Source organism: Rhinopithecus bieti, unplaced genomic scaffold (assembly GCF_001698545.2).
Source record: "Rhinopithecus bieti isolate Rb0 unplaced genomic scaffold, ASM169854v2 scaffold_7673, whole genome shotgun sequence".
Classification (NCBI taxonomy): domain Eukaryota; kingdom Metazoa; phylum Chordata; class Mammalia; order Primates; family Cercopithecidae; genus Rhinopithecus; species Rhinopithecus bieti.
In genome coordinates this window covers 4,391,722-4,418,779 of record NW_016806375.1, presented here as the reverse complement: position 1 = coordinate 4,418,779, position 27,058 = coordinate 4,391,722, and the positions used below count along the sequence as shown (strand labels likewise).

General features: G+C 45.7%; 1 protein-coding gene across 2 annotated transcripts in view; it reads right to left on the bottom strand.

The window, feature by feature from the left end:
- The window catches only part of FAT2 (FAT atypical cadherin 2), an 87,454-nt gene that overhangs the window by 38,083 nt on the left and 22,313 nt on the right, over positions 1-27,058 (bottom strand). For both annotated transcript variants that reach the window (XM_017875731.1, XM_017875732.1), the window contains exons 2-10: positions 23,754-27,032; positions 21,169-21,483; positions 14,285-14,343; positions 12,278-12,589; positions 11,095-11,305; positions 9,356-9,495; positions 8,482-8,763; positions 7,178-7,388; positions 166-4,218 (exon numbers count right to left, since the gene is read on the bottom strand). In XM_017875731.1, the coding sequence (XP_017731220.1) occupies positions 166-4,218; positions 7,178-7,388; positions 8,482-8,763; positions 9,356-9,495; positions 11,095-11,305; positions 12,278-12,589; positions 14,285-14,343; positions 21,169-21,483; positions 23,754-27,012 (8,842 nt within the window). In that variant the 5' untranslated portion in view covers positions 27,013-27,032. The remainder of the gene's footprint in view (positions 1-165; positions 4,219-7,177; positions 7,389-8,481; positions 8,764-9,355; positions 9,496-11,094; positions 11,306-12,277; positions 12,590-14,284; positions 14,344-21,168; positions 21,484-23,753; positions 27,033-27,058) is intronic.

Genomic DNA, 27,058 nt, shown 5'->3' with positions numbered 1-27,058 from the left:
GCCAAGTCTATAGGTGGAGAAACTGAGGTCCTAGGGATTTAAATGTGCCCAAGGTCACACTGCTAATAAGTGGCAAACCCAGGACATGAACCCATTTTAGGGCACCTCTTCCTCGATGTTTTTCAATACATTCCAGAGCCTATAGTCCATGACAGGTGTTCTTACCTGTGATGTAGCAGGTGACCTGCCTGTTCTGCTCAGAAATGTCAGCATCCAGGGTCTTTAGAGTCACCACCAGTTTGCCAGGCTCACTGTTCTCAACCACAGATCCTCTGTACTCTTCAGAAGCAAATCGGGGAGCATTGTCATTCTCGTCTGTAATGGAGACCTGAACCAGGGCCTGAGAGGATAGCTGGATGGTCTGTCCATGGTCATAGGCCACCACATGAAAATGATAAGTCTGGCAGGTCTCACAGTCAAGTTCTTGGAGTGTGGTGATCCAACCACTCTCACTGTCAATGGCAAAGAGCTCATGGACATTGCTACCAGGGTCTGCAGACAGCCTGTAGCTCACCTGGCCATCTCTCCCAGTATCCTTGTCAATGGCAGTCACCTGAATGACTGAGGTCCCCACTGGCATATTCTCAGTGAGGACAGCCTTATATGGATCAGCCTCGAATACAGGCCTATTGTCATTGACGTCTCCCACTTGGATGTTGACAGAGACCAAGGACACCACGTCACTGTTCTGAAGGCAATGTGCCATCACATCAATCTGGTACAATTTGGTGGATTCATGGTCCATGGGCTTCCTCACCTTTATGACCCCTGTGTCTGGGTCCAGGGAGAAGACACCATCCTTGTTGCTCTCAGGTGTGGTGCCCCGCACTAGACTGTAGATGACTGGATCTTGAGCTGCCACTGCTTTAACAACCCCAATTTCAGACCCCTCTGGAAGGTCTTCAAGTGCAGAGAAAGTATACAGAGGTTCAGAAAATTTCGGCAAGGATACTTTTTTAGGAACCACCTGAAGTCGTACTGGCACCAGAGAATTCCAGTGAGGAGGGCCTCCATCTTGGGCTTTGATGAAGAAGTCAAGGGTCTGATTTTCCAATCCCACCAGGCTGTCTTTCACCTTGACCACACCAGTGACTGGGTTAATTTCAATGACATCTTTAACTAGGTCCTCTGGATTCATTGAGTAGGTGACATCTGCATTCTGACCTTCATCTGCATCATAGGCCAACACCTGGATAACCGGAGAGTCTTTACTGACATTGGATTGAATGGATACTGTGTACTCAGATGCTTTGAACTGTGGAGGGTTGTCATTTTCATCTGTGAGGATGATCTTCACCGTGCAGAAGGCTACTCTTCCTCCTCCATCCCGAGCCATGACCTTAATAGCAATGACCCTCTCTGTTGAATTTTCCCGATCCAGTTTCTGTAGAGTGGCAATCTGGCCATTGGGGTTTATGGAGAACTTCTCACTTGCTAGTTTATTGATGATAGTATAATCTATAGTGCCATAAGGACCACTATCTTTGTCTATGGCTAGCAAATCAATCACCTTGGTTCCAACCATTGCATTCTCTGCTAATTCTGCCTCATAAAGGTGCTGCTGGAACTCTGGGCTGTACTTGTTGACATTTGTAGTGTTGATGTACACAGGCACAGTTGCTCGGAAGACTCCATCAGAAGCGCCTATCCTCAAATTGTAAGAAGAGTCCAAGTGCTTTTTGCAAAGGTTGAACATAGAAATTATTCCTGATGAGCTGTTAATGGAGAAGTGCCTGTCCTGATTGCCAGAAAGAATTAGATACTCCAGGCGGGAGGTGTCCCTGCTATCAGGATCAATAGCCTGGACTTTAAGAACCAGGTGTCCACAGGTTGCCAATTCACTGACATTGGCTTCATATTGAGGTTGTCTGAACTCTGGGGGGTTGTCATTGATATCAGACACATTGACAACCACAAGGGTTTCACCAGTGAGTGGGGGATCTCCTTTATCCATGGCCCTGACTTTCACATGAAAGTGTTGTTGGACTTCATAATCCAGTTCTTGAACTGTGGACATCTCCCCTGTGCTCCCATTGATCTGGAAGAACTTGGAAACATCTGAGCCATCCTCCACAATCTGATAAGAGACGTCACGGTTCTGCCCTGAGTCCCGGTCAGAAGCCAACAGTTGGATCACAGGGGTCTGAGCAGGCAAGCCTTCTGAGATGGAAGTGGTATAGACCAATTGGGAAAAAGTGGGAGGGTTATCATTGACATCCTCCACTAGGACTTCCACTGTGGCTTCAGAAAATGACCCCAGAGCTGTATCCGTGGCTCTGACTGTGAACACATGTTTGGTCTTGGACTCATAGTCCAAAGGCCCTGTTACTGTTAGGACACCAGTCTTAAAGTCAGTGGTGAACAGCATCAAGGGTTCTTCCTCCACAATGTTGTAGATGAGCCGGAGTCCCTCTGGACTCCGGGCCTGGGTATGGAGAATTGGGGTATAGAGGGTGATATTTTCAGGTACTCTGACTTTGTAGTAAGGACTCTGAAACAGTGGGTTGGATTTATTTCTCACAGTGACAAGTACCTCTTCCTCACTCTGGAGGGATGGCGTTCCTCCATCCCGAGCAATGACTTTGAGGCGATACTTATTTAAAGCTTGATAATCAAAGGGTTTCTTGAGTGTTATGTCCCCAAGATAGGGGTCAATTCGGAAATATGTGTAATCTTCTGCAAATTCATATGTAATGGCCCCATTTGTCCCCAAGTCCTCATCAGTGGCAGATACCTGAAAGAGGACATCCCCTGGCTCTGTGCCATCTTGGATGATTGTGTAATAGGGCAGATGCTTAAATTTGGGGGGATTGTCATTGACATCCTCAATAGAGACTCTGACCAAAGCCTGAGCCACCCGCTGAGGTGTCCGATTGTCCCTCACTTCCACTGCCAGCTCGTGAGTGTCCTGCTGCTCCCGGTCAAATGCCACACCTCGTGTCTGTAACACGCCTGCTGACTGGACCATATGAAACACATCTGTGCCATTCAAGAGGAAGTAGGAAAGGGTGTCATTCAAGTGATTGCCCTGGGCACCAAGAATCACCAGTGCCTTTCTGTCCTGAAAGTTCTCCTTCACAGCTGCCGTATAGACATCCTGATCAAACTGCAAGCTTTTGTCAAGCACTTGGGTCAAAGAAATTTTTACCAGTGCAGTGTCTTGATATAAGCCATCAGAAGCCCTGATGGTGAGCTTCCGAGAGAGTCCCAAGAAAGCAGGATTCAGCACAGATATGCTACCAGTGATAGGATGGATGGTAACAGCTTCATCAGCATTGCCAGTTTTGATGCTGTAATTGACTTCCGAGTCATCATCACTGGCCCGCACCGTGAGAAGCTCCATGCCTGGATGGATAGGTCCCACTATTGCTACCTCATATATCTGTTCTGAGAACCTGGGAGGAGAGTCATTCACATCTCTGACATGAATGATGACTTGGGCAGGTCTAGGTGCAAATAATATGGGGCTTCCTTGGTCATGGACATAGACACAGAATTGGAAAGAGGGCATGCTCTCATAATCCATCTCTGATACAATGGTTAGGGTTCCCATGCTGGGATCAATTTTGAAAAACTTCAAGGCCTCCGGCTCCAAAATTTTATAGACCAACAAGGAATTAGTTTCTTTGTCACTGTCAGAGGCATGAATCACAAAGGGGTTGTTGTTTTTATCCATGATCATGCTGTACAATGGAGCTGCTTCACTAATTTGGCCCACAAAAGTTGACTTTAAGAACATAGGAGCATTGTCATTTTCATCAATTATGTCAACCACCACCATGACATCAGTAAATGCACCTGCCATATTGCTGCCTCGGATTTTCAGCTGGTAAGACGAGATTTTCTCATGGTCCAAGTTCTTCTGGGTGGAAATGAGGCCAGAATATGAGTTCATAGAGAAGACTCCATCCTTGTTTCCCTCTCTTAACTCATAGGTAACTTCAGAGGAGCTCATAGCAGAGACAAGGAGGATTGGGGAACCAACAGGGATTGATTCAGGGATCTCTACAAAGTACTCAGATTTTGAAAAGATGGGGGCACTCCTATCTGAGGGGTAGACGTGAATGATCACTGTAGCCAGGTCACGCCATTGTGGGGAGCCTTGATCTTCTGCCTTCACTGTCAGAGTATGTGGGGCATGATTTACCCGATCAAGCTTTTGAGCTAGAGTAATGATGCCTAGCAGGGCGTTGATGTTGAAGAAACCTTCACCGTTCCCTGAAACAGAAGACAAGACAAACAAGTTTGCCACACCCTCGAGAGGTTATCAACTAGGCTTTCTAGATCAGTAAAGGGACCATCAGACAAAACCTGGACAGAGCAAAATCTGCATATAGTGTATATCCACCATGGATATAGTGTATGGAGTAGATACTTTATAAAATCTCTAACATGGTGCACTTAGTAGGTGCTTCATATCACACTGTCAATTATCACTAAGTTTCTGGGACACAACTTAAGCTACAAACCAAAGCTATAGTAGGTGTTTGAAACCAAACAAGGAGGCTCCATAGGAAAAGCATACTCCACCCTGAATTTCAGTGAAGCCTTTCGTAGGAAAAGCTTCATTTTGCATTATACAGAATTTGTAACCATCTTTTGTATAACTTTTTTTTTTTAGAGTCAGGGTCTTGCCTGTCACCCAGGCTGGAGTGTAGTGATGTGAGCATGGCTCACTGCAGCCTCAAACTCCTAGGCTCAAGTGGTCCTCCAGCCTCAGCCTCTGCTGGGATTACAGGTATGAGCCACTGTGCCTGGCTACATTTTTAATATGATTTTTAATAGCTTTGGTTATATAGAACACCCACATCTCAAGGCTCCTGAGCAAATGTCTTTGCCCCATGCCTGTATTTCCTAAACTCTAGGCATTCTCACATCATCTTTATAATTTTTTCAATATCCATCTATTGCTTGTGTTATGTTACACTATTATTTAATTGATGTTTCCTTTAAATTAATTCACTCAAAATTTGATAAATATTATAAAGGTAACATTATGTTGCTTCTTTAAATAAAAACACCGTATTGCTTACCATAAATCAGAAGTTACTGTAAAAAGAAGTCAATGAAAAAATACCCTATTAGAATCGAGATAAAATCTGCTTGCCAAAAGGTTTGAGCCTGTGAGCTATCCTCTGTCTTTGGTAGACAAAGAGTGGCAGGTGTTAGAGAAGACGACAAGACATTCTAGAACCCAACAGAGGCTTTGTTCTTCATTCTATCAGGGAGCTTGAGTAATTTAAAGAGGAGTGCTTTCTCCATGCCCAATAACCTTTTAATGCCATTAAATGAGTAATAGTTGAATCGTTTTGCTCACCACCACAGGTACAGCCCTTAACACTTGAGAAAATATTGCCGTTTACATGTCTTACTCCATCACATGGGTGCATATTTTATTATTTCAACAGCAAAGCAAATGGCTAAGTTTTGTCATAAACTTTCAATCTGATTCTTCCACCTCTGAAGCCCTTCTCAAGCTGACTGGTTAGGTGATTTGTCACATAACCACTAAATTCAGTCAAAGAACATGGTTTTAAAGAGTAAGTAGTCGTTTTAAAGTGATTCCATTAAAAGCGGCTAAGTTAACAACCTAGATGTAATTCTGATTGTAATTTATGATATAATATCACACTGCTGAAAGAAATAAATCAGGGCACAAAATTGTATATTCATTATGATCTCAATATTACAAAAATATGCATAGGGCAAGATGAGAGGGAAAGACAGAAAATCATTCTTTTGGGGTGATGAAAATGATGGCTGTGTGTTATGTTCTTTATATATTCCTGTATTTTTCATGTTTTCAAAAATGAGCATGTGTTACTTCTATAATCAGAAGAATATTTTAAAACTAATCTTATCTGGAAAATAAAATCATTATCTCCATCAGTGAGGTTGTTAATGAGATAAAAGATGTGATTTCATTTCATAAATCACAAAAAGCAAGCAATGCATTATAATCCATATTCTTCTTCTTTGGGGGTGAATAGACTTCTGTTATATGGCAACTGTTTCTTCCAAAAAGAAAAGTTAAAGCTACTGGCTTTATACAGTACCAGTAGCTACTGTATAAGCTACTGGCATGCAATAAATGAACATTAGGTCTTGTGAGGGCAGACAGCAAATTATGTTCATCTTTGTTTCTCATAGCAACTAGCTCTATGAAGTATTATTATTAAATATAATTATTACTATTAAATATCATTAATTATATATTATAATTATTACAAATTATCATTAATAACTAGTTGGATACTGGATATTATCGCTTTTGTTATAGTAATTGCTTATAATTAACACTTATCAATGATAGTAGTAGCCCCTGGCATTTGTACAATATTTCAATTTACAACATATATTAACATACATTTTCTTTTTTGAGATAGAGTCTTGCTCTGTCACCTGGGCTGGAGTGCAGTGGTGCAATCTCAGCTCACTGCAACCTCTGCCTCCCAGGTTCAAGCGATTCTCCTGCCTCAGCCTCTCAAGTAACTGGGATTATAGGTGTGTGCCACCATGCCCGACTAATGTTGGTATTTTTAGTAGAGACAGAGTTTCACCATCTTGGTCAGGCTGGTCTCAAACTCCTGACCTCAGGTGATCTGCCCACCTCGGCATCCCAAAGTGCTGGGATTACAGGCGTGAGCCACCGCGCCCGGCCGACATACATTTTCTCTTTTAATCTTTGCAATGACTTTCTGGCACAGGTAAAATTATTCCCATTTTTCAGATGAAGAAACCCATATAATAGATACTAAATCACTGTGCAGCCTTGTCAGAAAATAAAAATTACTTCTAAAACTATGCCATACAACTCATAAAATATTCTAACATACATACGTGAAGTTATTACATTTTTAAATGTTGCATGGACTTCATAAATATCTTCTACATGTTTGGTCACTGGTGGGTTTATATAATATATATGTAAATTATCCCACAGCATGAGTGGTCCTTACTCATACTGTAGTAGTTATGTTATTACTATCTTTGGATAGTAATACTATTTTTGGAAGTGCATTAATTTAGGTAGTCCCAGGGAATGCTCTAGAATTATTGTTTGCCAAGGCCTAACGAGCTTGGTACTCGATTAATTTGCAAATTCATGCCTCTAGTGCTTTCCTTTCTTTCTAAAGCATCTTGACCCATCCTCTGAGCTCATGGCCAGGCGTCTCACCTTTCAGGAGGGAGTAGTGGACCTCAGCATTGACTCCCCGGTCGGCATCCATGGCTCGGACCTGCAGCAGCTCTGTGCCAGGGACTATGGTATCAGGAACACTTGCCTCATAGTGGAGCTGGGTGAAGCGGGGTGGGTGGAGGTTTCCATCCTCCACATGAATGGTCACCCACACGAAGTTCCTCTTGATGGGTATTTCCTGGTCTCGGACCTATAGGCCCAAAGGGGTAATTGGGTGAGCAGCAAATGGAATTAGGAGGAGGCAGGGTTAGGGTAAGGTCAATGAACTAGAATGCCAATTTAAAATATGCCCAGTTGTAACTAACTCTCCGTATTCTTTTAAATCTTGTTCTAATCTATGCTCTTTTTCTTCTTTTATGTAAATTTGTCAGTCAATGATTCCTAGGCTTAGCTATTTTAATGGATAATTCTATTTTAGAAGAAAGGCAGAAATAGGCAGAGAAGCAATGTTTTCCAAATTACGTCTCGGAGAATAATACTCATTCTTCAAGATGTTAACATGTTATGCAGGGAAAAAAAATTATATGGTCACGTAAATTTGGGGAGCACTGAATTAAATGCAAACAGTTTTCTTTGCTGCAGGACTTCACAGAGCCTTGAATACATATTATATACCCAAATGATGATAAATTAGCGTAAGAACCCTGATCTTTAAGACAGGAGGCCAGACTCCGATTCTGGTTCCATCATAAATAACTATATGGCAGTGAGCAAGTCTGTCTTTCTCGGTGGGTTTCAGGTGTAAGATGAGACAAATGGGCAGGATCAGGGATAGAACTAGGGGTAGGCAAGTAGGGTGCAAAATTTAAAGAGGCCCTAACTCTTGGGGTCATAAAAATGCAGGCACATGGCCCAGAGAGAGTGAGCCCTCCTTACATTTTGTGTCCTGCATGGCTTGCTGGCCTAACCCTAGTCCTTGCTCTCAGTGGGAAAGCCTCCGTGTCCCTTCCAGCTCTGACACTGTATGAATCCACATTGTGTCATGAAGTCACTGAGCAGGGAGATAGCTCTTGGGGAATATTTGGGGTGAATCCAGAGAAAGCTGAGGTTGACAGGAGTTTCCTTGGCAGCCGTCCCATCTCTACCTTCACTTGCAGGCATCCCTTATGGAAGGTGCCCTTCGCCAGCTCTGAAATGTCACAACTCTGCCTCATGTATGGTCTTTATGAGCACTAGTGTGCCTGGCTCACCAGGGAAGGGGACCTTCGGCATGTCTCCAAGCACGTCCACCCCCACACATCTGCATGCAAGCATATTCTCACCAGATTTTTCCATTTACTCACCATGACTGTCAGTGTGTGCTGGGAGGGCCCCAAGCCCAGGTCCAATTTTCCCACCGTTACCAGGACACCAGTGCTTGGGTCCAGCTGGAAGAGGCTGGCACTTCCTGGGTCTTGGCTGCCATGTATGGTATAGATGAGGCTTTTGCCCTTGTCTTGATCTATGGCCTGGACTCGCAGGAGCTCCACCCCTGGCACGGTGTCCTGGGGCACTCTGACCTCATAACGAGTTTCCAGAAACTGGGGCCGATGGTGGTTAATGTTGGCAATCATGAAGATGTGGACCTAGGGAGGGAGGTGAGGGAGAAGGTCCACTGCAAGCCCCAGGGGAACAGGGACTGGGTCTGTCTGGACCTCCCTGTACCACGCAGGCCTAGCACAGTGCCTGGCACTCAGCAATCACTCGATAAATATTTGTTGAATGAATGATAGTATTTCAAAATCAAAAGACTTTCAGATGCTGCACAGTCTAGTGTTTTCAAAACAAAATTTTCTTGAAGGGCCTTTCCATCAAGTGAAATGTTGTGTGAAATCCAAATGTGAGAAACAGATAAAACTCTGGCTGAAGCCAGAATAGAAATTCAGAGCCCCACTTACCCAGTCATCATCCCCCTATACCCATGGAAGCCCCATGGTACTCTATCTTTAATTAAAACTGCTCATTTAAACAAGCTTCCAATTATAGACAGATTCAGAGTGGGAGCAAGAATTCTCCCAGGGTCACAGAATTACAGAGTGCATTAGACAAGAACCTTGATTCTAAATTCAGTGTTCCTTGAGGAACACCACATCCACAAAAAACCTCTGTAGCCTCATCCCAACCAAGGAGGCCTTCCATCTCCTCTCAACACAGCGGTCCCCAGCTGAGGCCTCTAACCTGGGTGGCAATGGTGCGGGACCCATCTGTCACCTCGACAGTCAAGTTATAGCTCGACCTCCTCCTGGTATCAAGAGGCCTGGCAATGACGATGCTGCCTGTGGTCTTCTCAATGTCAAAGTCCATGTCCTTATCCCCACCTAGAGTGGGAGTGGGGAGAAAGCACACACAACCTCAGTGATTTAGGCATCACAGCATAAGACAGGCTTTGGTTGTCAGGCTCAGAGGACGTGGTGGTAAAGTCCACAGTGGTAAAGATGGTGAAGATGGTAAAGGTGGTAAAGGTGGTAAAGATCTGGGTGACAGGCCCCCAGTCCCAAAAGTGTAATTTATTCTGTCAAGTTGTTGTCAAGTTATTTTCATTTAAATTTTATTAATAAATCAAATTGATTAATAAACTATAAGAATCCAAATGTAAAATAACATGAAGTTTTAAAAATGTCTAGTATATAGAAATATGTTTAGTGACATGGAAATATATTCATGACATATTACACTTAAAAGTATTACAAAACAATATTTTAATATAACCCTAAGGGTGTGTGTGTGTGTGTGCGTGCACACGTGCATGTAAAGGAAAAATGACAAGAAGGAAACACATCAAAATTATAACAGTGGATTATCTTCTGATTGGTGGAATTTTAGGTGATTTTTATTCTCTTCTCTGCATTCATTTGTATGTGCGTATTTACCTATTTATAGACAGGCTGTCACTCTGTCACCCAGGCTGGGGTATATGGTGCAATCATAGCTCACTATAACCTCGGCCTTGGCCTCAAGTGATCCTCCTACTTCAGCCTCTCAAATAGCTGGGATTACAGGTGCGAGCCACTGTGTCCAGCCCATTTGTGCTTTTGAAATGTTTTAGAGAGCACATGCATTAATTTGGTATTAAAGAAAAAAAGTCAAATAATTAAAAGAGCAGTAAACCAGAACTGGAAGTAAGTCCAGGAGTTTCAAAGAGCTTGGGTCAGGAGCATATGTCCTATCCTACTCTTAGCCAGGACAGAAAACTGTACCAGGACTCCATGTTCATGTGGGTGTTGAAACTCTTAGAGATTTTTAACCTGGAATCCCTGGATGGGTTTCAAAGAGCCTATAAATCCTCTAAATTGTAGGCAGGTTTACATTTGTGTGTGTTTGTGCATGCAACTTTTTGGAATGAGGACCTAAGCATTCATCAGATTCCTGAAGGGTTCTGTGACCCCCAGATGTTGAAACAAAACCTTGATTTAGAGACAGAGAGGAATTTCAGAGAAGGCCATCAGAGCCTGGATCCAAGTGCCTCCTAGAATGAGAATGGGCCCTTTCCCCTGATCTCAAGGGCAAAACCTGAAGCCAGAACATTGTGCATGGCCCCAGGGTATAGCTGATGGCAGGCTCACGGTCAACTATGATTTTCACATTGAGGCGGAAAAGGAAACACAAAGCGTTTCTGCTCTGAGTCTTCCTGGACCATCTTAGGTCTCCCAGGTTCTTGGGGCAACTGGAGGCACTGCCAACTCTGGCTGGGGTTACAGATCGTGGCTGGAGTGAAAGGAAAGCTTGGCATTCGTGGCATTCTTACTGCCTGTGCTCCCAGAGAACCAGGGAAGAGGCAGTCCGCCCTCAGGGCTGAAAGAGGGGGTGCCAAGGAGCCCGACCTTGAGAGGGCTCAGAAGGACTGTAGCAGGAAAACTAAAGCTGGTGTATAAGGACAGGAGGGCCTGGCCCTCGTTGGGCCCTCAGCCTCGCCTCACCTGAGATGTTGAACCAGAAGAGGCCAGGTCTGCCCTCTACGCTGATGACCCCCACCATGTGGTTCACCGGGTCTGTCTCCATGACCGTAAAGCTGTAGTGGGTCTCATCAAAGGCCAGGGGGATGGAGGATGGCCGAGGCTGAGGGATCCACTCAATGTGTAGCCGGACACTGGCTGAGAGTGGTGGCTGCCCACTGTCTGTTGCCTTGATCTGAAAGGAGGCCAACACCAAAACTGAGGGCAAGAGACAAGAAGACCCAAGCAGCCAGGATGAGAACCAGAGTGTTCTGTGATTCTGACCAAGCTGGCCTCTTATGCAGTCATTCATTCATTTGATGCACACTTGAGGGCTTGCTGTAAACAGGCACCCTGACAGTTGCTGCAGGCACGGTGGTGAACAAAACATATAACCTGTGCTCAAGAACCTCATGGCTAATGTAAAAATAATAAATGCCACTGTTAACTGAAGACTTACTGTGTACTACTTCCTAAATTGAACTTTACATACATATGCCCTTTGCTCTTCCCAACTACCATAAACCTAACAAGCTAGAATTGATTGAATTCTCACTATTATCAGGCCTTGTTCTAAGAGCTTTGTGCACAATATCTGATTTAATCCTCACAATAACCTTGGAAGAGGTCCTGTTATCATCTCTCTTTTACAAGAAGAAACTAGGGCTCAGCGTGGTCAATTCACCTACCAGATGAAATGCTTGGCTAGCAATGAGACTGGGGTTGAATTCAGGCTGACTGATGAAAGCACCCATGCACTAGCTACTTGATATATTGGCTTCTCACAAGAAAAACTTTCTTATCTCCATTTTGCAAATGATAAAACAAAGGTTAAATGACTTGTCCAAGATCACACAGGTGTAAAATGGCAGTACTAGGGTTGGAATCCAGGCTTATTGATTCCAAATCCTCTCTTACTCTCACTAAATCCTTCTTTCTATGAGTCGAGGGGATTTCCCAGGCAAAGACCTTATTGCCCTCAAAGAGAAGGACCCAGAATTTGATCCTTTGGCTGAAGCTGGGACTCCCAGTTTCTCTGGTAGAAGGCCAAGAAGGAGAGTACCACTTCCCTCATGACGGCGGGCTGTCTTCCTCCTCCTGAATTCTCAAAGAAGGTCACTAACCAGCATGCCACTCCTCCCTCTGTGGCTTCCTTCTGTCTGCTCACCGTTAGGATGTTGTACTCTCCAGCTGTAAAAGTGCTGCTGGATGACACCACACCTGTGACCGGGTCGATACTGAAGCCCTCCTCATCGCTCTCCTTGATACTGTAGGTGACTCTGCCATTAAGACCCTCATCCAGGTCTGAAGCCACCAGCCTGTACACAGGCCCAGAGGACACTGGGCTCAGCCTCTCTGGAAGGCGGACATTGAAGAGCTTATGGGAGAATACAGGTGGATTGTCATTGACGTCCAAGATGCCTATCACCACCCTGGAGGTGGACTTCAGTGAGGGCTCCCCATTGTCCAGCACGGTCACCTGGGGGCAGAATTGAGCATGAGCACCTGAGCTGACAATTGCAAATTAGTGACTATGCTTTGCCACCCACCACAGCCCTATCACCCCTTTTAACAACCTGGAAATATCAGTCAGTTTGTTCTTTGGTATCAGCTTGTGCTTTTTATTATCATAACTTCACCTACTTGGAACTCAGCTCTCTGGCAACTTTGCCCATGGGAAAGCCAGTGAGAACAGAGAAAGGAAGCAGAAAGAACTGGAAGAAGACAGAGTCAGTCTCTAGACAAAAGCTGGTGCTGTGTATGTGGGACAGCCCTGGGCCATTTCTCAGAGACTACGTACTTTTTACTTGCTTGTGTTTCTCATAATCTTAGTTCTCTGGTTTCCTTAAGCTGCTCAATATTAGAGAAAACAAATGAGAAAATGTTTATGAGGGAATGAGTGGTACTTTTTGAGTCAGACACGTGGCCCAATGCAATGAAATCGAGTGAGAAAAAGCCCCCAAACCATTTCAGAACCAGTAGTTATTTAATGCAAGGGCAAATAATCACATGCATCAATAGCCCCAAGGGCATCATATCAGACAGGACCTTTCCACATGAAATGGTTACGAATTTTTAAAAACACTTCGGTGTTTAAAGGTAAATATCTGTTACTGAACTGTGGAGAATGCTTTCAGTCCTTAGGAATTCTAGAAAGCCATTTAGCTACTTCTTACTAATAATACCTGTTTCTTTTTTTCTTTTTTTGAGACTGAGTCTCGCTCTATCGCCCAGGCTGGAGTGCAGTGGCACGATCTCGGCTCACTGCAACCTCCACTCCCGGATTCAAGTGCTTCTCCTGCCTCAGCCTCCCAAGTAGCTGGGATTACAAGCGCCCGCCACCACACCTGGCTAATTTTTGTATTTTTATTAGAGATGGGGTTTCATCATGTTGGCCAGGCTGGTCTTGAACTCCTAACCTCAAGTGATCTGCCCGCCTCCGCCTCCCAAAGTGCTGGGATCACAGGCATGAGCCATTGCACCTGGCCAATAATACCTGTTTCTTACCAAAGGAAAAAGAATGTGCAGAGCATGGAAGTATCAAAGGCAAAATTTATTTCCTGCTGAGGAATATGTATTGCCCCCTCCTGATGCCTTTAAAACTAGAAGAGATAATCAGTGAAGGACAGCTCAGGAGGGGAAATAGTTAGATTTCCACCTGATCTCCTTCTCTTCTGATTTCATTCCCTCTAAGCCACTAACTAAAGCCTTTCATTGGAATAGGCACCAGGAATGCCTATGTGATTTTAGAGGCATCCTAGAAAGAACACAGATCTAGAAGACAAAGGTCTGGTCTTCATCCTGGCTCTGCTACTGACCGAGAATGATTGTGTCTCCCTGGGCCAGGAGGGATGGACTGGACTCAATAAGTACATAGCACACATGTACTGCTCCCCTGTCCTTCACTCCCTGCAGGCATTACTAATCAATCAATGGTGCCTTCCCAGCCTGGACACAGTTTCAGACTCCTTCCCTTCTCAGTGCTGAGGAGCTAGCAAAGATCCAAGGATCATCCAGCAAGGCTCAGCTCATGTGTATCCTCCTCCCTGAGGCCAAACCCTCCTCAGCCACAGGGCTAGACATGCACGTGGCTCCAAGGCCTAACATGGCTCCACAAATCGCCTTCTGTGGGAGGCATTCAAACCCAGTCGATGGATTCACCACCATTACTTACCTCCAGGATGTGTTCATCCTTGTTCTCTCTGTCCAGCTGCCGGGCTGTAGATAGGAGACCTGGGAGAGAGACGGTAGGGGAGAGACATGAGCAAAAGGCTTTCAAGGCCACTTTGCTGAGGCAAGTTCAAGAATTACATTCAAATCTCAGATAAGAATTCTTCTGATCTTTGAAGAACACCTAAAGATCATCCTCGACTTAGGATAGTTCAACTTAAATGTCCTACTTTATCATGGTGTGAAAGCAATACACATTCAGTACAAACCATACTTCAAGTATCCATACATTCTGTTGTTTACTTTCACTTCAGTATTCAAATACTGAAGTATTGAGTACAAATACTGAAGTGTTGAAATATTCAATACTTTATTATAAAATAGGCTTTGTGTGAGATGATTTTGCCCCCTTAAGCTAATGCAAGTGTTCTGAGCACGTACAAGGTAGGCAAGGCTAAGCTATGATGTTCTGTAGGTTCAGTGTTTAAACACAGTTTGGACTTACAGTATTTTTAACTTATAATGGATCTATTGGAATATGACCTCACTGTAGGCTGAGGAGCATCAGAACACTAAGGGGAAATGAAACTCGGGGGAAAGGGACGGTGAAGTGAGGAGCTGGGAGAGAACAGCAGAGATAATATGTCAGGTGAAGTTCCCAGCTACTTCCTGCTTTCACTATTAGGCAGGGGTGATACATCAAAACTTCAGCAATCGGCCCACCGTGAGCAGCCTCCGCAGTCAGGATGGTTGCCAGCTGGAAGCACCCAGTAGGGTTACTGGTGCACAGGGGTTAATGTCAGCACTGCTGTGATTTTGGTTTCTTGTCACTAAAATCTATGGAACATGTTTGCATCTGGATGTCTTCTGCTCATCATTCATTTCCTCTTCTTTTAATTAACAAACGCTAGTTCTCCTGAGGGGAAACCAATTTTAGTCCTTCACTATCTGGGGTGCAGCTGAACCTCCTGGGGAGAAGTTTATAGCCCAAGGAGAGCCAGTCAGCACAGACTATCCCCCTGGCCCTCGCAACTGGCTCTGCAATAGACAAGGGACCCGTCTGTCTGATAAGAATCAATTCTGGGACTTTTGCAAGAGCTCTAGAAAGATACTTTTTCTGCTGGTGTGCTGAGAGGACAGGAGGAAGCCTGATAGCAACAAGAAGGACTCCTGAGGATAGATCCACTCAGAGAAAATAAGGCCAAGAGATAAGCAGAGGCAGAGCCTTCATTACATTATTCGAACGCTGGCTACACCTGTGCCTGCAGCCATCCTATGTCTGGAATTTTCCATAAAGTAAGAAAAACAATGTATTTTATTGCCTCAGCCAACCTGCATTGGGTTTCTATCTTTACATCTGAAAAAGTCCTGGCAACCAATTCAATTCTGAGAATTCATATGTTGGGACAGGAATGGGTTAGGGGTCATGGTGAGGCTGGGAAAGCATTCAGGGTCTTTGGGATTGGGAGGCCTCCAGAAAGGACTCTACCTCCTGCCTCAGCCTCTCCCTTCCCCTCCTATGGCCCTGCTAACCCCCAACTCCAGCCTCAGGTTCCTTACAGGGGACCCATTAATCCCCTCTGTGCCTTGCTTGACTCCAGGAAGCTCCTGTTAATTTTCCCAACCTTATTTCAACCCCAGCCTCCTCTGCAAAAGGAGGAGTGGAACTGGGCGACCTTTAACATCTTTCTGGCTTAAGTTCTGAACTTCTCATCACACTTTAAGGAATTTATTCTAAGGAAATCAATGCATACATCTGGGAAGATGAGTACACACGGTGTTCACCTTAGTCATGTTTTAAAAGCAGATAATTGGACACAATCCATATAAGGGACCAGTTGGATACAGTTTACATAAAAAGGAATCTTAAGCAACTATTCAAAATACATTTTGTAGATGGGGAAATGCTGCACACAATATATTGTTGAGTAAAAGAGGCAGCTTGTCGCCCGGGCATGGTGGCTCACACCTGTAATCCCAGCACTTTGGGAGGCCAAGGTGGGCGGATCACTTGAGGTCAGGAGTTTGAGACCAGCTTGACCAATATGGTAAAACCTCATCTCTACTAAAAATACAAAAAAATTAGCCGGGTGTTGTGGCATGTGCCTGTAGTCCCAGCTACTAGGGAGGCTGAAACAGGAGAATTGCTTGAACCCAGGAGGCAGAAGTTGCAGTAAGCTAAGATCGCGCCACTGCACTCCAACCTGGGTGACAGAGCAAGATTCCGTAAAAAAAAAAAAAAAAAAGAAAAGAAAAAGCAAAAGCAGCTTGTCAGGAGCTGCAGCAGAAATAACAACTATTGCCTTCAGTTTCAGAGAAACCACGAAGTGATAGCATTTTCCCCATTTATTATTATTACTATTCACTAGGGTCCTAGTACTGGCTCTTCCCATGACAGGCTGGTGCAGATGAATAGAGAGGGGGCTCCTCTGGGCTTCTCTCAGTTCATCCGTAATTGAAGAAGTTGGGCAGAGAAGGTGCTAGCTCTCTGAAAGATTCCGGGAAGTTGAGGTGGAGGTTTTCAGGGGCCCAGAGGTCATCCAAAGCCATGGCCTGAGAGGCCGTGGCTGGTGTGGATGGTCTCTTGTAAATGAAAGCAGAGTTACTGGTCAAGGTTAATGGAACATCTGAACACTTTCAGTAAGTTTCCTGATCTTGTTTAGGTGATGAAGTGATTGAGATCATAGAATTAAGTGTAGAAAAAGAAGCTCAGTGAAGAGCCCAGAGGTTCCCTGGGGGGCTCAGTGACAGAGCTGGGAGCTCAGCAAGAGGAACAGGGATTCAGTGCTGGCCCAGAGCCTCCAGTCATGGCAATGGGAGTGTGGTGCGAGGATGTGGGCTCTGTCAGGGGCATGTTTTCGCCTTGTGTAGTTGAACACAAGTCATTCCAGCTTTTTCTTCCCTAACTGAAGGTTGGCATGTGAGGAATTGGAGAAGGCTCCTGAGAAGCTCCACACTCAGGCACCCTTCCAGTCAAAGAAGAACAAGTGGAAGGAAAGACACACTCCTGTAGCGGGAGGGTGTGGATACTGTCCCAGCTTGGCCCCAAGCTCAGGTGCCTCATGGGGGAGGGCCTAGGGCTGGGGTCCCCCAGGAGAGGGTAAGGACTAGGGGGTCTTGGCAGGTAAGCCTTCCATCTGGCTCCATCCCTTCCTTTCCTCCCTGCCCTTCTCTCCTCTCCCTTTGCTCTTTTCTCTCTGTGTATCTCCTTCACCATCCTACTCCTCTCTTCCAGCTCTTCTCTCTCCTCTCCCCTTTTGTCTCTGAATGTCAGCCTCTCTGTCTCTCTCTCCCTCTCTCCTCCAACCCCATATGGCTTTTCTTTTCTCTTTCTGCCTCTCACCACTGCCTCCCCTGACCTTCTAAGGTCCTGTGCCCCTGGAATCAATGCTCTGTGGCATCCTGCACAGTGGCCCCTATTCTCATCTTCATCCTCCTCTCTGAAGTCAGTGTCAGAGTTCCCAAGAAGTGCCTGAATAGAATGGGGATATAGCAGAACCACCTCCACAGGGCTGCGTGCACATTCACTAAGGTGCATAGAAAACCCCTCTCGCCCTTCCTGGATGAGGTGGCACTCAGTGGACTTCACTCTTACCATTTTTCTCCTCCAAACAAATGTTTCCCCAACACCCTATCTCAGACCCATATTTGACCCTTCATCTTCCCTCCTCCAACAGTTTTCCGACTGTTGTTGATTCTATCTCTGATAGATTCCTGATCTTGAATTCCTCTTATCCTGAGTCACCAAAATCTAGGTCTTGCCCCAGCTACCTTTCCATCTTTACCTTCCTCTTCTTCCCTCCTGCAGCATCAAAGAACCAACCCTATTGGAGCTCTCACATGCACAGGCATTCAGCTAAGCTCTTTCTGTAGCTCTGTATATTAACTCATTTAATCCTCACAACAGCCCAGGTGGTCTCTATTATAATCTCCATTTCACTGGTGAGAAAACTCAAGCATAGAGCAGGTAAGTCACTTTCCCAAGATCTCATTATTTATAAGTGGTGGAACTGCGATAAACCTTTAGAAAGTCCATCTACTTGTATTGTCTTCAACAAGATCAGGGTCTTCCTCCCTCTCAGATAGCACCTGTGTCATCATCCTCGCCCATTTGCTCTCCCAGACTGCTGCCTCTCAAAATCCTCCCACTCTCCAGCTCAGCATAACCACCCCTGTTCCGTGAAGCCCTTGCAGATCTACCACCCAGAGCAGCTTCCTCCTTCTTCTGAGTGGCCAGGGCACTGTATCTACACATATTTTTGCGATGTTACACCCTTTCAAACTGGTTCTATCGTGTTTATATCCAAATCTTCATGCTCCTGATGGACTGAATTTCTCAACACTTGAAATCGTGTTTTATTTGTCTTCATATAACTCCACAGCACATTGTTTAGAAGCCTCGTGAGGGCAGACACCTTTAAACATTTGCTGAGTGTGTGCATGAATCCTAAGTTTAACAAAACATTGTGGATGCTGGCAGAGATTCATTCATCCATTTAGCAATTATGTGTTGAGCTCTTAATGTGTGACAGGTACTGAAGAAATTGTGGTGGGCACCAACAGTTAGGGACCCTTTTCTCGGGGAACTCTGAAGTCGAGTGAAGGACACAGCCTATTAATGGAATAATCACACAAGTGAATATAACATCACAAAAGGAGTAGGTGGTGCTGGAGAGTGTGTTAGGGTATCAGGACAGACTTCTCTAAGGTAAGAACAGCTGGGCTGGAATCTGAAAGAAGAGCGGGAGTTAACCAGACAAAAGGAGAGAAGAGTCGCCTGCTAGAGAGAATGGCACATGCAAAATTCTGTGTGGAGGGGCCCCGACGGAGGCAGGCCATGTGACTGGAACATGGGGAGGGGCAGCAGGAGAGGGGCAAGATGAGGCCAGAGAGGTCAGCAAGGACAGACCAGGCATGACTTTGTAGGACACAGCAGAATCTGACTTTCTTTCTTTCTTTCTTTCTTTTTTTTTTTTCTGAGACAGGCTCTTGTTCTGTCGCCCAGGCTGGAGACCAGTGATGTGATCATGGCTCACTGCAGCCTCGACCTCCCAGGCACAAGCCGTCTTGCTCCCTCAGCCTCCTGAGTAGCTGGGACTTCAGGTGCACACCATCACGCCAGGCTAATTTTTGTATGTTTTGTAGAGATGGGATTTCGCCATGTTGCCCAGGGAGCTCTAGAACGCCTGGGCTCATGGCCTCCCCAAGTGCTGGGATCACAGGTGTGAGCCACCATGTCTGGCTTACTGACTTTATCTTAAGGGCACAGGGAAGCCATGCAAGGCATCCAAGTAGGGAAGTGGGACAAAGTAATGCTGGTGATGAGAAAGGTGGGCTGGGGGCGCATTGGTGATTTGTTCTACTTTTGAAAATGTTCATGCGTATAAAGATTTCTTCCTTTCAACTGCAGGAAGGCTAAGAACATCTCTGCCCTCTAGGGCATTTTGCCAGACCTGCTGTCAGGGAACTGTTGATAGTAAACAGAACAAGGATTTGGAAGAAGCTGAGAAGTTAATGCCTTAGGTGAGAGATCTCTTCCCACTCCTGAAGAGGGAGGGACAGGGAGGGACAGGGAGGGACAGGGTGGGCCCAGGTAGAGAGCCAGCTTCAGCCTGTTTTCCAGGAGAAAAGCATCCTCCTCCTAGAACTACTCCATACCCTGAGGTCAAAGGTTAACAGGAAAGGTTGGCAACAAATGTTACCAGGCAAATAGGGACTTATATCTCACTCACCCTCCTGTCTGCTCCAGGACTCCCAGCCTCATCCTCCTCCTGGTTCCCTTTTGTCTTAAGAATAAAGGGACTGCCCGCCCACATTCTTCCCTTCCTCCAATCTCACCAGGTTCCATCCTTCTCGAACAAGAGTAAATTGTTGGAGACGGAAAACAAGATGTTGGGTTCAGTGGGGAATATGTCAGCCTTCTCTACAATAGGATTGTTGTTCATCCCCCAAGAGGAAGATGCGGCTTTAAGAAGCGTGTGCAGCCGTGGGACCTAGCTCTCACACTGCAGCACCAAGGAAAGCTAGGCAGGTGGTGTCAATGAGGGAGGCAGGCTGGGAATAATACAACAGGGGATGGCAGGAACTGCAGGGACCAGAGCATCTGTGCCAGGTCTACAAAGGGAGCAGCTGTTGGCTCCGGGCCACTGTGGCCCAGCGGGACTATGAAGACAGTGTGGCCCGATCCTTCCATTTTTAAAGAACAACCAGAAATCTGGAACGTTTTGTGGAATTTTCTAATTTTATGTGTTGGCTACAACTTAAAAAATAATTGTATAAAGCTTAAGCAAATCAAACAAAACACCTTTATGGGCAATGTCTGACTCATTGCTGCCAGCTGCCAATGTCTGGATTTCTCCCAACCATCCACCATCCTTGCCCCAGAAGGCTTTGGGCAGGTGCTCCCGAGATGGTTGACAACATAAGTGGATTCACACTGCCAACACTCTGGGCAGGGTTGAGATCAGTCTGAAACTAGGGTTAAGGGATTCAACCTGTGGCTCATGACTCAGGAGAGAGTCAGGTTGGGACCACTTGGAGGTCTGAACTAGTCTCAGGTTGACCAATGGGCAACCTGCTTAGTTTCCTTGGGCCCCAAGGAAAGAAACATGAAGACAGATCCTTTTCATTTTCACACAGAGATGGACTTTGTAGAACAGCATTGTCAAATGTTAGCACACATTTGAAACACATCAGAATCCCCTGCAAGTCTTGCGAAAACACGAACTGCTGGGCCTCACCCTCGAAATTTTGATTCAGTGGGTTTAGGGTGGGGCTGGAGAATTTGAATTTCCAAGTTCACAGTAATGCTGATGGCGCTGATTGGGGCCCACAATTTGAGAACCACCATTTTAGAGATCCCTGTTCAACCAGTTTTTGGATCCTTACCTGTAACAGGGTGAATAATAAAGAATCCCATGTGGTTTCCACTGGTGATGTTGAAGGTCAGCTTCCCTTTGGAACTGGAGTCTGGGTCCCAGGCATTCAGTTGAAGCACAGAGGTGCCCACGGGAGCATCCTCCTGGATGGAGGGGTAGAACACAGCTTGGGACATCTGGGGTGGGTTGTCATTAGCATCCGTAACCTCAATGTAGACTTCAGTTACAGAAGAGAGGGGCACAGAACCTCTGTCCACTGCTAATACCGTCAACCAGTAGTAAGATGCAAATTCTCGGTCCAGGGGTGCCAGAGTCTGAATCATTCCTAGGGACAGTAAGTCAGCAAACCCAAAATACTTTAGAGCTCAAAGTGGCTTTAGAAATCACCCTTACCCACCATTCCCCAAACTGTACTGTGGAAAGGATATTAATAAGTAGATTTCCGGCGGGCGCGGTGGCTCAAGCCTGTAATCCCAGCACTTTGGGAGGCCGAGATGGGCGGATCACGAGGTCAGGAGATCGAGACCATCCTGGCTAACATGGTGAAACCCCGTCTCTACTAAAAAATACAAAAAACTAGCCAGGCGATGTGGCGGGCGCCTGTAGTCCCAGCTACTCGGAAGGCTGAGGCAGGAGAATGGCGTAAACCCGGGAGGCGGAGCTTGCAGTAAACTGAGATCCGGCCACTGCACTCCAACCTGGGCCACAGAGCGAGACTCCGTCTCAAAAACAAAATAAGTAGATTTCCTATGAAAAGAAGAAACTCCTTCTACCAATATAATGTGGGAGATGCTGAGTTGAACACAGGGGAATTAATATCCTTATTCTAGAACCTCTCAGAACATTCCTCTGCTAAAATGGGCCCATGCCTTTAGCATGTGAGCATATTTAGGGTTTTCAGAAGACAGTGGTAGTTTATCTACTTTCTCTTGACTACTTAAATCCAAGTTCCATTGATCTATTTCACATTCTGTAAGTGAGGTTTTCTTATAGTTGTCCTTAAATTCTTCACACTTTATGTCCTGGTAGATAATCAGTTTCAGGGTTAGGGATTTGATGAATAAATTGCCATTCCCTTCTCCATCATTTTCATGATTTTAAGGGGCTGAGCTTCATTTTTTAGTTCATTCCCTCCACAAATTGCTTACTATGGGCTAGCACTGTTCTAGAAGTTGAGGGTCCAAGAATGAGGAAAAGAAGATTACACCCCAAGCTCTCATGGATCATGCTGTACTGGCAGGGTCTGTGTGAGAGGGCATGGCCCATGCTTACAGCCATAGCATGACAGAGATGACCACTGGGGAAACTGAGGCTTACAGAGGGAGCACGACTCGACCAAGATCATGTAGCAAGTATGTGGAAGAACTGGGTCTGGGATTGACTCTTAATCTAATGCTCTTTCTAATTACACAGCTTAATTAGATTAAGCTGTTTTCTTTCAGTGGCTGGAGTTAAGAGACAAAGGTTGCTGAAAGCCAACATTGAGAACAAGTTATTACAACTTGGTTTTGGTGGAAATAAATCACCTACCAAATTGCAAACTCCTTGAGGGCAGTCATCTGCCTTTATTCACCTTGGATCTCCTGCAGGTACCTATCTTAGGGCCTTACCAGTACTGGGCACTCAAAAAGTGCTGACTTACACATATTTTCCTTGAAACTTAAAAAAAGGAATGTGGTTGTGTCACATTTTTGGAGAGCAATTTGGAAATACTTGTTAACACAGAAAATGCACATTATCCTCTGACCTAGAAACTTCATTTTTAAGAATTTTTCGGCCAGGCACGGTGGCTCACGCTTGTAATCCTAGCACTTTGGGAGGCCAAGATGGGTGGATCACCTGAGGTCAGGAGGTCGAGACCAGCCTGGCCAACATGGCAAAACCCCATCGCTACTAAAAATACAAAAGGTAGCCAGGCATGATGGTGGGTACCTGTAATTTCAGCTACTTTCGAGAGCCTAAGGCAGGAGAATCGCTTGAACTCAGGGGACAGAGATTGCAATGAGCTGAGATTATACCACTTCACTCCAGCCTAGGTGACAGAGCAAGACTCCGTCTCAAAAAAAGAAAAGAATTTTTTTCTGTAGAGACTCAGACATATAAGTAAAAGTATATAAATAAGAATATTATGCCTATATGGTAGAATAATATGTGGCCAATTAAAACAAATGAACTGACAAATAAAATGTGTTGATGTTATATGACATGAAAAAAGTAAATTTTAGAATAGTATCTATTATACTATATTTTCATAATAATAAAATGAACAATATATGATATATAAGACACAAAGAAAGAAACTTTAGAAGATTATAGAACAAATTGTTAATAAAGATTATATCTGGGATGATGGAACATGGGGGAGCATTCATTTTAAAATTTTATATAAAAATTTATAATCTGATGTATTAGTTTTATAAACAGAATATGTAATATATGTGCATATATGTGTATGTCTATATGCACATATATAGATATATATTTCTAGTAAAACAAATTAAAATAAAATACACAGGAAAAAGAATCCCTATTTATTTTTTCCTTCAGCCCATCTATCCCAGGACCTGGCACCCTATCCTACCCCACCCCCAGTACCTGTGTCCTGGTTGATGCTGAAGGCTGCGAGTCCAGTGCCAGCGCGCAAGAAGTACTGAAGCTCTCCATCCAAGCCACTGTCATTGTCCTGGGCAGCCACTACCATCACCTGAGTTCCCGAGGGGCTGTTCTCCTGCACCTGGCCCTGGTGCACGAAGGAGGCAAAGTGGGGAGGGTGGAGATTCTCATTCACATCCAGGACAATCACCTCCACATGGCAGAGGGTCCTGCGGGCCAGGGGCCTCCCACTGTCACTGGCCCACAGGCTCAGATTGTACCCAGCTCGCCTCTCAAAGTCCAGCTCTTTCTCCAGAATGAGCGCCCCTGTCATCAGGTCCACCCGGAAGGTCCCATGGGCGCCATCCATCAGAACATATCGCACCTCACCTGCGGGGCCCAGGTCAGGATCAGAGGCATCCAGAAATGTCAAGACAGTCCCGGGGGGCAGGTCCTCTGGGACCTTCAGCCTGTTGCGTTCTGTGATGCACTGGGGGGAGTTGTCGTTGACATCCTCCAATGTGATTATCAGGTCAGTGACAGAGAATAGCTGGTGGCCCTTGCTGGGCTGATCCCTGGCCTCCACCTTGAGTATGTACCGAGGCTCTGATTCGCGGTCCAGGTGTCCTGTAACAACCAGTTCCCCAGTGAGAGGGTGGAGGGAGAACTTCTCTGTGGGGCTTAGCAGGGTGTAGCGAACCCTGCCATTGTCTTCTGAGTCAGCATCTTTGGTTGTCAGCTCTGCAATTGTGGTTCCAACTTCTGTGTCCTCCGAGATGGTTAACTGGTACCCACCAGGAGGAAACCTGGGTGCGTTGTCATTCCAGTCTTTCACATTCACTGTCAGCAGCTTCCAGGAGGACTTCTGGGGAGTGCCCAGGTCATATACTGTTACATTGAGGATGTAGAAATTGGTGGCTTCATAGTCCAAGGGAGCAGCTACAGTGAGCACCCCTGTCTCCAGCTCTATGTCAAAGCAGCCCTCCTCATTGCCATCTGCAATCACATAGACCAGTTTGCCATTAAAACCAGCATCAGGGTCAGTGGCTGCTAGGCGGGCCAAAGGGGTGTTGATAGGGACACTCTCAAGGACATCAATGGATTGGGGGAAGTGGTCCTCAAACTGGGGGATGTAATGATTTATCTGATATGTGCTTAAAGAAGTGAATTCCTCATCACTGGACTCCTGGTTCTGAAGCCCAATAGAGTGGAGGATAGTCTTTGTGAACTGTGTCAATACTCCTGTTTTATCACATGTTACAGGAACTTCAAAATGAGGGTCCTTCACCACAGTAATATTCAGAGTTGTGGGTGAGGCATAGTTTTTGCCATCTGAGGCTGTAATTTTCAGGGAATAACTGGTGGGTTGACCAGCAGTAAGATTGATAAAAGAGCGTTTGAGGGATATCACTCCGGAGAAATGATTTAGATCAAAATACTCTAATTCATTGCCTGATACAATCTCGTATTTTAGGTTCTGAAGCTCATCCACATCTATGGCTGACATAGTCACTATTGATTTCCCTACTGGCCAGTCTTGGTGGATAGACCCTGTGCAGTTGACTTCTTCAAACATGGGCTGGTTGTCATTCAAGTTCCTGAGCTGAAGAAAAATGGACACTTCCTTCTCCCGGCGAAAGGGGGATCCCCAGTCTGATGCTCTTACCCGGAAGGTATAAATTCTCTTCATGAGTTCATAGTCTGTGGGTTTGGAGGTGGAGATGATACCCAGGTAAGGGTCAATAGAAAATGGCAAAGCTTTTGGTCCAGCAATGGAATAGGTGACATATCCATTCTCCCCATGATCCCGGTCAGTGGCAGTCACAGCCAAAACACTGGTGCCTGGAGGGATGTTCTCATCCAAGGTGCCATCATAGGAAGACCTGTTGAAGAGGGGGGCATGGTTGTTGCAGTCCACAATGTCAATGACAACCATGGTGGAGACCTGGCCCGGTGAGGTTCTGATGTGTAGCTGATAGTGGGCTCTGTCGTGGAAGTCCATGAGCTTTGTGGTGGTGATCAACCCAGTTCGAGCATTAAGTTTAAATCCTACATTCTCTGAAGATGGCTTTAGAACATACTGCAGGTTGGGGAAGGCTGGGGTGACTCTCACCATCACTACCCGACTGCCAGGAGGGGAAAACTCACTAAGTTGCACTCTGTAAACAGCCTTCTCGAATTTGAGGGAAGCCAATTTGGAAGGTGGTAGGTGAAAGCCCCTGATCTGGGAATAAAAATAAGGACCACTCCCACTCCTGGCCTGGAGGCTGAGGTTGAACCCATGAAGGTACTCCATCCAGTTGATGTCTTTGACAGACACCAAACTGAACTCATTGCTCCGGGCATAAGACTTGATGGCTTTGAAGTGCTTTCCAGGGTCACCACCAACAACTTCCACTGACTCCACTTCAGCTCCTGAGCTATTTACGTCGACCAGTACAGTGGCATAGGTGGTACCATCATTGCTGTCTGGTGGAGTCACCACCACCGAAGCAATGGCTGGGGGCTTCCTGAGGGCAGGCTCCACATGAACCACAAGTGCAGCCAGGCTGCCAAACCCATCGCCCTCAGAGATTTTGCGCATGCGGTCCACAGCTAGCACCTGAAGCTCATGCTTCCCTCGCCAGGTGACGTTAAGCTTCCCAGCCACAGTGACCACACCGCTGGTGGGATGGATGGCAAACATCTCTGACCTTGTGTTAAAGGCATAATAGAACTCAGCATTCTGGCCTAGATCAGCATCTGTGGCAGTCACCTTGCAGATGGGGCTCTTCAGGGGCATGTCCTCAGAGATGGTGACTCTGTATGAAGGTGGAGAGAAGAGAGGCTTCAGGTCATTCTGGTCCAGGATGTGGACCACCACGCGGGTCAAAGCTTCCAATTCCAAGGTCTTCTCTGTGGCTTGGATGATGAGGGTGTAGCTGTCTCGCACCTCTCTGTTCAGAAGAGCTGTGTTGCTGCTCTTTGTCCTTATTCTTAGGAAGCAGAAGTTGCCCACCACATACTCCTCAGTTTTAAATGCATTGGCCACGTCTCCAGAGATGATCCGGTACCTCACTGCCCACTGTGGCTCCGTGAGGTAGATGCCCATTTTCTCAAAGCTCTCCACATAGGTCTTGGGAGAAGAGTTTTCATAGATGGTGGCATTGTAATGGGAGTGTGTGAAGTGCCAAGCAGAGGAGGAGAGAATCCCTTCTAGAGGCTTCTCACAGGTCGCACAATGGAGCAAGAATATGGCAAAACCCAGCAGGGCAATAGTCATTGTGGAAAACTCCCGAAACCCTGGGCAGAAAATAAAAGACAGGGTG